General features: G+C 43.5%; 1 protein-coding gene across 1 annotated transcript in view; it reads right to left on the minus strand.

The window, feature by feature from the left end:
* The window catches only part of LOC134357497 (FERM and PDZ domain-containing protein 1), a 99,920-nt gene that overhangs the window by 36,535 nt on the left and 49,991 nt on the right, over window positions 1-13,394 (minus strand). Inside the window, exon 7 of the mRNA XM_063069122.1 lies at window positions 6,238-6,364. Within this exon, the coding sequence (XP_062925192.1) occupies window positions 6,238-6,364 (127 nt within the window). The remainder of the gene's footprint in view (window positions 1-6,237; window positions 6,365-13,394) is intronic.

Below are 13,394 nucleotides of genomic sequence, written 5' to 3' on the forward strand. Positions count from 1 at the left end.
ACTAAATGACTTGCAGATCCTGACCTGTCAAAGGCAGGACTATGATGTGATATTCCCTGCTTGCCTGCATGACTGCAGCTCGCATAACTCTCCAGGAGCTCAATGTCATTAAGTACAAAGCCCAATAAGCTGATACCCCACTGAAAGTTCATCCTCTTTTCCACAAGCACACTGTTGCTGCCATATGCACCATCTACACATTGTGGTTACTTGCATCGGATATTCAGAGAGCAGCTCCCAACCCATATCTTCTATCACCGAGAAGCACAAGGGCAGCAGATATATGGCAACACAATACCACAGCAATTCTGATCTGGAAATAATCCAATCCTTTACCATTCCTGGGTCTAAAACCTGCAAATCTTTACTCAACAGCACTGTAGGAGTACCTTCACCGGAAGGAATGCGACAGTTCTAGAAGACAACTCACCACCTCCTCACCAAAAGGCAATTACAGATGAAAAGGGATCTAATGCTTTCCTGGCATACATGACGAAGAAACTCTTCCCGGGCTACCAGCTGGGGACAGGTATCAATTATAACTGACGTGTTGATGACAAACTCTGGCATCTTCATCGGGAATGATGACTGATGAAGATGACAGAGTTTGTCTTCAAAACATCGATACCTGTACCCAGCTGAAAGCCCAAGAAGAGTTTATTCACAATTACAGGTAGCCTGTAAATGCTGATCTTTGTCACTAATATCCAATTCTAATAAAGTAATTAGTATAGGCAACTGAGATACATCTTAATTTTCTATATACAGACTTTCTTTACTCATTTCATCTTTCTGCAAAAATGGTGCTATTTTCTGTCGGGAGAGGTGGCTGATAGTTCTGTTTTCTGGGTAAAAGGTCTTTATGGGACAGTAGCCTATTTGCTATGAGTCATTTCCACCATTGCAGTGCAATAATAAGACTTCTGTTTTAAGATTGTGGGTTCAAGCTCCATTCATCATTAAATCTGTTTTGGAACCTCAGTGCAGCATTGGAAGACTGCAGCCCTGCTGGTCATCCTAATCCATTTACGTAGAATCTTGGTGAGACAAACCTGGTCTATTGTGGGGTGTATGGGGTGTCAGGGAGGGGTAGCACCTCTGGTGGGGGAACATGTCGCATCCTTTTTAGGACGGTTAGTCCACCTTTGGTCCCCACCTGGCACTCAGCTCTCACCTGTGGCTCCCCGTAGCTGTTTGCATGCGACAGCGGCCACACCCCGGGCAACGGCTTCGACAAGCCGGCTAAACCAGGTGAGGGTAGCCGACGGGTCTCAAACCCTCGGTGAGATAGGGAGTTGTCTATCCCAGCATGTGAAGACAGACTCCGGCGGATTAAGCGGACAAGACCTATGCAAGGTCCAACGGTCAAGAAGGCGGTCTCTGCAAGCGTCATGGAATGTGTAGAGCAGGACAAGACACAGAAGACGTCCTGGTCATCCACTGCGCCTGGTCCCATCTCCAGCCGTCTCGACTCTGTCTTGCCATTGGATCCAGATGGGAATTGGGAAGACAGAGTGAGGCTGACATTGCGCAACTCTCCCTCACTTAAATCCAAATCACACACTAGTCTCGACACCATCATAATGGTGTCGAGGTCCTCATCGACATCAACGATGGACGAACAACACTGTGTACAGTTTTGGTGTCCTTGCCCGAGAAAGGATACACAGTTACAGAAGGAGAACAGCAAATATTCACAAGATTGGTTCCTGAGTTAGTGAGACTATTGTATGAGGAGAGCTTGAGAAAGTTTTTATTGTCTAAAAGACTGAGAGGTGACCTCATTCAAATAAACAAAATTCTGAGCTTGAACATCAGACATAAAATGCTGGAGGAACTCAGCAGGTCAGGCAGCATCTGTGGTGGAAAATGAACAGTCAGCGTTTCAGCCTGAGATCTTTCATTGAGACCAGAAACGAAGAGGGCAGACGCCAGAATAAAGGGGCAGTAATGAGAGAAGGGGTATGGCCTGGGTGATGGGGGTTCTGCCCCCTTCTCAGTGCTACTATCAGAGAGGAAGTACAGGAGCCGAAAGGCACACTCTCAACATTTTAGGAGCAGCTTTTTCCCCTTGGCCATCCGATTTCTAAATGGACATTGAACCATAAGCACTGCTTCAACACTTTTTTTTGCACTACTTAATTAATTTAACTATTTAGTATATATACTTACTGTAATTCACAGTTTATGTATTACAACGTACTGCTGCCGCATTACAACAAATTTCACAACGTATACCGATGATACTAAAGCTGATTCTGAAATGGGTGAGTCCAGGTGAGGGGGGGAAGCCAGGTGGGTGGAGGAGGTGAGATGAAAGGGAATGATTTGAGAAGCTAGGAAGTTGTATGTGCAGGAGGCAAAGATCTGAAAAGGAAATCTAATTTTACAGGAGAGTAGACCATGGAATTAAGGAAGGAAGTGGGGAACAAGAGGGAGGTAATGGGCAGGCTGTGAGGGTAGGATAGGGGAAGAGAAGGGTTGAGCGAGCCACCATTCTGAGATTGATGTAGGAAGCATTTTTTCCACAGCCTGGTGAATCTAGAACATGGTGGCACACTCTCAAATGAGGGGTAGGCCATTTTGGACTGAAATTGGGTAAACTTCTTCACTCAAAAGATGGCAGATCTTGGTATTGTGGAGGGCAAGTAATCGATTGCATTCAAAACAGGGATCAGTCGATTTTTTTACATATTCAAGGATAGAACCAGAAAATGCCAGCCATAATCTTTTGACAGGTGGAGCAGAGTTAAAGTGTTGAATGGCTGCCTGATGCTCCCTTTCTATATGATTAATGGAGGGAATGGGGGGGACAAAAGTTGAGAGGAGAAAATTCCAAGCAATTTCCATGAATGTCCTAGCTTGGGGTCATTTGAGACAGTGCAGCATGGATTGCAACATAGATTCAACATTAATGAAGCTTCTTGAAAAAGCAACGAAGGAGTATTTCATTGAGGCATTGTATACCATTCCTCACTGAGCAAAGAACCCTCTGATCCAAGATAGAGACAGATGTACTCTCTGGCCATTGTTCCACTAATATTGCACTCTTTCTCAATAACTTTAAAGTATGGGGGAATATATTTAATAAATTTTCTTTGCTGTGCATGTGACCTATACTTTTGTTCACTTGCAATAATTATTCCTGGCCTGGACTAAACTAAAACTTGAACACCCTTGGCTCTATGCCTGGCTTCTCGCTGAAGATCACACATCAAGATAAGTAAGCAATTTTCCTGTTTGTTCAAACCAGTAATTGTCCTGGCCTATCCCGAGCTTAATCCGGCAGCAACAGCAGCATGCTTCCTTGTTTTTTGTTATATATTGGAACTAGCCTTCAGAAGTAAGCGCGGAACTATGAGGGAATAGAAGGGGGGACAACCGATCTGAGATGCTCCTCAGAATTGAACAAAACTTCAGCAGCATTCTGAGAAATAGAACCTTGTGCTTATCAGCAACACACATCAAAGTTGCTGGTGAACGCAGCAGGCCAGGCAGCATCTCTAGGAAGAGGTACAGTCGACGTTTCAGGCCGAGACCCTTCGTCAGGACTAACTGAAGGAAGAGTGAGTAAGAGATATGAAAGTGGGAGGGGGAGGGGGAGATCCAGACAGGAGGGGGAGGGATGGAGCCAAGAGCTGGACAGGTGATTGGCAAAGGGGATACGAGAGGATCATGGGACAGGAGGTCCGGGAAGAAAGACAAGGGGGGGGGTGACCCAGAGGATGGGCAAGAGGTATAGTCAGAGGGACAGAGGGAGAAAAAGGAGAGTGAGAGAAAGAATGTGTGTATAAAAATAAGTAACAGATGGGGTACGAGGGGGAGGTGGGGCATTAGCGGAAGTTAGAGAAGTCGATGTTCATGCCATCAGGTTGGAGGCTACCCAGACGGAATATAAGGTGTTGTTCCTCCAACCTGAGTGTGGCTTCATCTTTACAGTAGAGGAGGCCGTGGATAGACATGTCAGAATGGGAATGGGATGTGGAATTAAAATGTGTGGCCACTGGGAGATCCTGCTTTCTCTGGCGGACAGAGCGTAGATGTTCAGCAAAGCGGTCTCCCAGTCTGCGTTGGGTCTCGCCAATATATAAAAGGCCACATCGGGAGCACCGGACGCAGTATATCACCCCAGCTGACTCACAGGTGAAGTGATGCCTCACCTGGAAGGACTGTCTGGGGCCCTGAATGGTGGTAAGGCAGGAAGTGTAAGGGCATGTGTAGCACTTGTTCCGCTTACACGGATAAGTGCCAGGAGGGAGATCAGTGGGGAGGGATGGGGGGGACGAATGGACAAGGGAGTTATGTAGGGAGCGATCCCTGCGGAATGCAGAGAGAGGGGGGGAGGGAAAGATGTGCTTAATGGTGGATCCCATTGGAGGTGGCGGAAGTTACGGAGAATAATATGTTGGACCCGGAGGCTGGTGGGGTGGTAGGTGAGGACCAGGGGAACCCTAATTCCTAGTGGGGTGGTGGGAGGATGGAGTGAGAGCAGATGTACGTGAAATGGGGGAGATGCGTTTGAGAGCAGAGTTGATAGTGGAGGAAGGGAAGCCCCTTTCTTTAAAAAAGGAGGACATCTCCCTCATCCTAGAATGAAAAGCCTCATCCTGAGAGCAGATGCGGCAGAGACGGAAGAATTGGTTGTGCTTATCAGGTTCAACTCTGTGAAAGGAAGTGGGGCAAGTTCTTGCACAATCCAGACTGTGGTGCCACCGCCTGTCTACAATTTGCAGAGATAGTTCACTAGACAAATACTTTGCCCTTTGCCCTATGAACAAACTTGCCAATTAAACCATCTTAGATCATCATTAAAGGTTTATTATTGACATGACCAAACACAGTTTTACTTCACTTGGATTTCTATAATGTTTTGTTACATTGCCCAAGTGCTATCTGTGTGCAACTTGCTTTCATTTTCATGATATAGGCGATGTGGACAAGGCCATTTGTTGTCTGGTTTCTAAAGCTTCTTTATTGAAATAGTGCAGTCCTGGTATTGACAAACTTCCCTGATACTGTTAGGTTGAGCATTCCAGTCGCTAGACTCAGTGACAATGAAGGGAAACACAATTTAATTCCTGGTTACAATGTTGTGAGATTGGTGAGGGGCGTGAAGGTAACAATGATCCCATTTCCTTTCTCCCTTTATTACGTTCATCTGCAGCGGTCGCAGAAATAGGAGATGCTGTTGAAGAAACCGCTGTGATCCTGTAGTAAACTCTGGGGACAGCATACACAGCAATCATATTGCACTGGCAATGGAGGGCTCAGACTTTGGAGGCAATGGATGGGACTGGTTTGTCCCGGATGGTAGTAAGTTTCTTGGGTACTATTGCAGCTACTCAGCAAATGGAGAGTTTTCCATGATGCTCTTAACTTAACTTGAAATAAAGCAACCCCTGCAATGTATTTAAACAAACTACAAATTCCATCCAAGACTCCAAAATAAAGGGCAGACTCTAAAACTGTTTATTCTTGACAAACCAGGTGCTAAATAAAACTTTAAAAGCTCTCAGTAGGCGAGATAGAAACTTAATGGGGAAGACTTGGCTTTCTTCCATTAGACAAAGGAGAAAAATAAATTGTGCGATAGTTATTAGCCAGGACACCAAGGAGAATGCCTGTGATAAGATGCAAAATACAACATAGAACAGTACAGGCCCTTCAGCCGTGATGTTGTGTTGATCTACAGGTATAAACCTACGCCACAATCAATCTAACCCTTCCCTCCTCCACAGCCCAAAGCCTCTGTTTTTGTTTCATCCATGTGCCTGTCCAAGAGAGTCTTAAAGGTCCTAATGGATCAGCCTCTACCTCCAACCCTGGCAGTGTGTTCCAGCCAAAATCGTGTTATGGGACCTTGTGTCCACTTGAGAGGGTAGGTAAAATCTGGCTTTGATAATGGCTCCTCGGAAACCAGAGAGATTCTGATCTGCTACTTTACTGAAGTAACAGCTGACGGGAATTTTGAACAAGAGTATTTATTCCAAATCTAGCAACAAGGGACTTACTCTCCACATAGTGGATATAATATCTATTGTCCTCCGATCATGAGCTATTTACAAGTATATTCCCACTGCACACCTTGTTTGTATTTCAAAGTGTTTGCTATTTTTTTTCAGTACTGCATTGGAATGTTAGCCTGGATTTAGCTCAGATCTCTCAAGTGGGATCTTATCCTTCTGACTCAGAGTGAGAGCCATGGCTGATTTCTACCTCAGACTTATACGGAATTACCTTTTGTCCTGGTGGGATCAAGCTTTGGTTGTTCTTCAAGTGATAATTAATTGCCTTTCGAACATCCTTTTCCTTCATGTTGTGAAGTATAGTTGGTGAGACAAAATTCTCAATTCCCCAATCCTTCCTGAAAAAGCAATAATATTACTTAAGTTTAATGTTTTAGAAAGAGTGATATAAGTATCTCATTGTCAATCATTGACGGGAGTTTTCTTAGTGGGACAGTGTGGCTGAATTGTGGAGAGAAACGTGGCCACCAGAACCATTTGGCAATCTGAAGTGCCACTGTACTGCAACATACAGTTGGAAAAGCCGACATAAAAATATGGTGAGTTACATTAGCAGCCCATCCTTTTAATGAATGTTCTTTTTGAAATCCATTTTCAGATTGCTAAGAATAAATTAAACTGGCCTAAAAATTGTTCATTCCATGATCCAGCTAACCAATCCCCCCACCCCCGCCACTGATGTGAAAAAAGTTTGGTAAAATAGAGCTACTGTTCCAAATATGGCTTGGCCCCCACACCCACACCCTGCCCCTCAATGCAGCCCACCTGCTTGAAGAAGCATGAGACAGAATCAAAGTGCAAGGTAAATTTATTATCAAAGTACGTGTATGTCACCTTATACAAGCCTGAGATTCATTTTTCTCACAGGCATTCACAGTAAACAAAAAATACAGCAGAATCAATTTAATATCGACACGCAGACTGAAAATGATCAATGTACAAAAGAAGACAAATTGTGCAAATGCAAAAAAACAAACATACAAACAAATAAGTAAATAAGCAAACAGTACTGAGAACTTGAGTTCTAGAGTCTTTGAAAGTGAGTCCACAGGTTGTGGAATCAGTTCAGTGTGGAGGTGAATGAAGTTATGCACACTGGTTCAGGAGCCCAGTGGTTGAAATATAATAACTATACCTAAACCTGGTGGCGTGGGGCTTAAGGCTCTTGTCCCTCCTTCCCAATGGCAGTAACAAGAAGAAAGCATAGCCTGGATAGAGGGGATCCCTGATGATGGATGCTGCCTTTCTGTGGCAGCTCTCCTTGTAGACGAGCTCAATAGGGGGAGAGTTTTTCCTGTGCCTGACTGGGCTGTATCCAGTATTTCTTGTAGGCTTTACCATTCTGAACATTGGTATTTCTATAACAGGCTGTGGTGAAACCAGTCAGGATACTCTGCACTGTGCACTATAGAAGTTTGTCAAAGTTTTAGATGACATGCCAAAACTGTGCAAACCTCTAAGAAAATAGAGGTGCTGCTAAGCCTTCTTTGTATATATAGTTTGATTAAGCATTCTTGTTCATTTAAATAATTCATTATGGGTTATGTGTATAAATAAATTGTGAATTGCACAAGTCATCACACTACCACGTGATATGTACACGAATCAGTTAAAGCAAACCCGAAGTTAGACTCACACTTCAGACACCTGTGTCTTCCTTCGAATTAGTTTAATATTTTGAAGTTACAAAACATGACAGTGATGACAAAGTATTTTTAAAATGAATCCAAGTCAGCTATCGACCTGTTGAAGCGCAGTGATACATTTGAAGTAAAAAAAACACAGCAAGAGCAACAGCCAGTAAAAACAACACAGCCCAGTACGTGGGGAGGTGGTCGAGTTTAAAAATAAAGCAGCCAAGCACATGTTCTTCAGAAGGGAAGGCACAATCAAGTTTAAAAAATGAACTCTGAACACAGAAGAATTGACAGGTTCATAAAGAGCAAATACCAGGTAATAATAATCATAATAAAAAAGCAGAATTGGCCAGCTCTATCAAAAAGATTGACATGAGAGATTACACAAAAGATAATTGGAATATGTATACTGAGCAAATTCAGCAATAATTTGAAGCAAATGAAATAGCCAGTAGGGAACAAGTACCAATTTTTCTGAGTGCATTGGGTTTAAAGGCATGTGGTTTGCTTCAAAGTTTCACCAAACCATCTGAAATAAGCTTTACTGATATTGTAAAAGTAATGCAGAAACATTTAGAACCAAAGCCATTGTTGATTGCAGAATTCTTTAGGTTTCATAACAGAGTCCATTTTAATGTATGTGGCTGAACTGAAGAGATTGTCTGAGCATTGTCAGTTTAATGGTGGGCTTAATGATGCACTGAGAGATCATTTAGTTTGTGGAACCATAACAGAAAGCATTCAAAAATGGCTCCCAACTGAAGCACAACTTACATTCAAAAAAGCAGTAGAAATCACTGTTTCAATGGAAACCACATACAGAGATGCAATTGAGTGCAGGCAGGGATGAAAACAAATGTAAATAATATCGCAGCATCTAAACAGAGCACCAGTCTGGCCAAACAAATTGTGTTACCGTTGTAGCAGGGGCTCACATATATCAAAAAAAAACTGCAGATTTGAAGGCAAAACTTGCGTAAGATGCAACAAAGAGGGAGGAGCAGATAGCAGCGTGCCGCATGCACGCAGCCCTCCGGTGAAAATGATATCATATCCGTTAAATAGGGGCCGTGGACAATTCTGATTTGATGGAGTCAGACATGAAAGCACAGAGGAACATCTGGAGAAATTTCTGAAATGCAGGTTCGTAGCCACTGTTACTGGGCGATTGAGAATCTTCCGAGGGGAGGCCCCAAAATCCCCGGCTTTGCCTGCTGCTGGTGACCGAGATTGAGGTCAAATCATTCGGATAGAGATGGTGCTCGGTACTCGGTGTCAGAGAGCTGATCGGAGGCTCGAAGTTCTCGGACAACTCAGAGTCAGACTGTGGTTGGGCATGGCAGGGAGAGTTTTCTTCCTTCTCTCGTCTGCGCGAGATGTGGGACATTTGAGAGACTTTGAACTTTTTACTGTGCCATGGACTGTTCTTCATCAAGTTATGGTATTGTTGCACTGTTGTAACTATATGTTATAATTATGTGGTTTTGTTAGTTTTTTCAGTCTTGGTCTGTCCTGTGTTTTGTGATATCACACCAGAGGAAATATTGTATCATTTCTTAATGCATGCATTACTAAATGACAATAAAAGAGGACTGCGTGTCTGCATAATCTAATCTAAAGTAGGATACCTGCAAAGAGCATGTTGGACAGACCAAAATACATGGACTGCATAGGGAAGAGAAAAGGATAAAATGTCATGTTACAGATTCACAAAGAGCACTAATCTGCATGCTGGTGATGAAAAATCTGATAATGATGAGACTGACACAGGAGTGGCTCACCTTGAGATTTACAATGTGAAAACTAACAATAGATGAGCAATATGGCTCATTCCAGAGGTGACCAACAATTTAATTCAAATGGAATTAGACACTGGTTTAGCTGTTTCAGTCATTCCACAAAATGAGTTTGAACAGCATTTCGAAGATACCAAAGTGAAGCCAGCAGATATCCAACATACTGGAGAAAAGATAACTCCTGTGGGAATGATACTCGTAACAGTGAAATACAACAACTAACAAGCCACATTGATCTTGTATGTGGTTAAAAACTGGACGACCAGCATTGTGGAGACATGATTGGCTTAGACAACTACAACTAAATTGCCGACCCTTCTACTATTTGCGTGGCACATCCCCTGCAATGAAGCTACTGAACGTGAAATAAGAATGGACGAAGCCACAACTGTCTCCATGCTGTCCACTATGAACAGTTCCCCAACAGAAGTCAAACAGATGTTGGAGTCAACCTCTGTGCCTCTGGTTGGAAAGCATATTGGACCATGAAAGACCATGCTGCTCAGAGGAAGCCCGAAGGTGACGAGAGCAGTGGTCCGACTACAACAGTTTTTGTAGGCAACAAATCTGAGGGAGCTTCTCATATGTTACTCGGGCAGTTATTTGTGAAATATGGCTTGGTTTCAAGCTGTAAAATAATTCAAAGAGCTTCAAGAAAGTTGCAGACATTTGGCTTTTGTGAGTATAAGGAGCTAGAATCTACTCTGTGTGCATTAAGGTTATTGCATGAACTTCAAGTGAGAGACAGAATGCTGCTTGTAAAAGTAGATGCAACGACCAAAGCCCAGCTGGTTGAATGGAAGCCCAAAAAGAAAAGAGTCAATGGAGATACGGAAACAGGATTCATCAGATGATGATGTGGACGAGGAAAGCAAGAGGAGAGATCAGTTCATAAAGGAAGCAGTGGAAGGAATAATAAGAAAATTCAAAGGTTTCAAAGGTACATTTAATGTCAGAGAAATGTATACAATATACATCCTGAAATGTTTATTCTTCACAGCCATCCACAAAAACGGAGGATTGCCCCAAAGAATGGGGAGGGGAGGGAGGGAGGGGAGAGAGGGAACGTCGACTCAGACCATGAGAGGCCTGCGTCGGGCATTTTCATGCCTTACAAGGTGCAGGTTGGAAGTCTGTGTGGGGCGCTACTCCTTGCACAGACAGAGCAATGTGTGATTAAGTGCCTTGCTCAAGGGCACAAGCACGCTGCCACAGCTGAGGCTCGAACTAGTGATCTTCAAATCACTAGACGAACGCCTTAACCACTTGGCCACGTGCCCAATGCAAAGAATGAACAACAGTTAAATGTTAGAACCCCAAAGTCCTCCCCAGCTCCCCCCCCATGCGTAAGCAGCAGCGAGCAACAATCCCCCCTCCCCAACAGCAAAAAAAGCATCAGCACCCACCATCGAGCACTCAAGCGTGAACAAAGCAACAATAAAGACACAGACTTGCAGTACTCCAAAGATTTCGCGTTTCACACGATATTCGACATACCACAGTCTCTCTCTCTCCCTAATAAAGGAGAAAGAGGTGTCTCTGTTTCACAGCGAGAGGTGAGACATAGCAAACAACTCACTGGTTACAATGCTAAAAGTCCATTCCATCAGTTTTTTCAAGCTCTGTGCCCAAAGATCTTGGGTCTGGGCACACAGCCATAAATCTTCCGACTCCCCCAATGACACACGGATCTCCTGCCATGACACTGACTTCAATCCACTCGTCTCCAGAGCCCCAAGATCCTAGGCCTCCAAAGGTGAGCCGAACTCTTAGGCCGAGCCCTTGGCATGCCAAACAATGGCCAGTTGTGAAACCCTGAGAGCGGGTCTCATTCCTGCAAAGAACCGTAGTCAGCATGTAACTCCAGTTCAGGGTCTTCAAAAGAACCCTGAAAGGGATAAATAGAGATATTAAAGATGGTAATAGAGCTGTTTCCAAAGATGCAAGCAAATGAGTTGCCATTAGGCGCCATTAACCTTCAAAGCTCCACCCAGTGAAGTTCTCTAGTGAACTAAATGCACCTTCCCAAAATCAAGATGCACAAGCCAGAAGAAGGAAAAGGAAAAATCAAGATGTTCAGAGCTGTCAGAACCACTTCCTAAACTCTCAGAGTCAACTCCTAAACTACCACAGAGAAGGCCCCAGAACCTGAGATTGTTTCACAGCAACAAGTCCCACCTGCCGAGCAGAGTGATCCCCCTTTGTCAGGAAAGATGTTATCCAACAAGAGGAGGAAATCGCGATTAAATCTTTAGGCTTAAATTTGGATATCTGTATGTAGTGGTTGTATAATATAGTATACATGCATTCTCTATGGAGAAACAGTCGGGCACTGAGGAGTGCAGTAGAACAGAAGGATCTGGGACTACAGATCCATAATTCATTGAAAGCGGTAACACGCGTTGTAATGAAACATAATTGTAAAGAAAGCTTTTGGAACATTGGCCTTCATAAATAAAGGTATTGAGTACAGGGGATGGGATGTTATGTTAAAGTTCTACGAGACATTTGTGAGGCCTAATTTGGAGTAATGTGTCCAGTTTTGGTCACCTACCTAAAGGAAAGATGTCAATAAGATTGAATGAGTTCACAGAAAATTTACAAGGATGTTGCCAGGACTTGAGAAGCTGAGTTATGGGGAAAAGTTGTGTAGGTTAGAACTTTATTCCCTGGAGCATAGAAGAATAAGGGGAGAATTGATAGAGGTCAAAATTATGAGGGGCTTAGATAGGCATTTTCAACTGAGGCTGGGTGAGACTAGTACTAGAAATCACAGGTTAAGGGTGAAAGGTGAAATGTTTAAGAGGAATGTGAGGGAGAATTTCTTCACTCAGAGGGTGGTAAGAGTGTGGAATGAGTTGTAGGTGGAAGTTTTGAATGTGGGTTCGATTTCCTAATTTAAAAGAAATTTAGATAGGTACATGGATGGAGGGGTATGGGGGGCTATGGTCTGGGTTGATGGTTCTAGGCACATTAATAGTTTGGCACTGACTAGATGGGCCAAAGGGCCTGTTTCTGTGCTGTAGAGTTCTATGACTCTATAATCCCGCACACCATTCTCCAGGTACCAGCTATGACTCTATGACTGGGGGAACAGGAGGGTGATGAATTTGGAAAGACACTAAGTACTTCAATTTTCTTTGATATGAGCAGAAGGAACCCACAGCAGTTTAAACTATCACCTACATCTCACGTGAAGCACCACCTTGCGCCTTGTGACAGAGTATGTAGATCTCATCAGTGACCTCAGCACGCTCAAGAACTCAAGTGGAAGCAAGTAATTATTACAGGACCCTTATCCTGAAGTCTGAACTATACATCGACTAACTCAAACCCAAATCTCAGCAGCTGGAGAAATTAAATTCAAGTAAAAATCTATTTTATTCTAATGTCCATATGCACTCTGGACTTCAGGCTAATCGATGTGGTTAACCCTTAACTAACCTGTGAAATGACTTACCAAGTCACTCATTTCAGGAAGCATGGAGTCAGAGGAAGTGTATTGGCATGGACAGTGGTTTAGTTAACCGATAGAAGGCAGAGAGTTGGTATAAATGGGTGTCAATGGTGAGTGGGGTGCCGGGTCGGTGCTGGGCCCGCAGCTGTCTACCATTTACATTGATGATTTGGAAGAGGGGACTGAGTGTAGCGTAGCAAAATTTGCTGATGACACTAAACTGAGTGGAAAAGCAAATTGTACAGAGGATGTGTAGGGTCTGCAGAGGGATAAAGATAGGTTAAGTGAGTGGGCCAAGGTCTGGCAGTTGGAATACCATGTTGGTAAATGTGAAATCATCCACTTTGGAAGGAATAATAGAAGAGGAGATTATTAATTTAAATGGTGAAAGGTTGCAGCATGCTGTTGTGCAGAGGGACTTGGGAGTGCTTGTGCATGATTCACAAAAAGTTGGCTTGCAAGTACAACAGGTTATTAA

This window comes from Mobula hypostoma, chromosome 16 (assembly GCF_963921235.1).
Source record: "Mobula hypostoma chromosome 16, sMobHyp1.1, whole genome shotgun sequence".
Lineage (NCBI taxonomy): Eukaryota > Metazoa > Chordata > Chondrichthyes > Myliobatiformes > Myliobatidae > Mobula > Mobula hypostoma.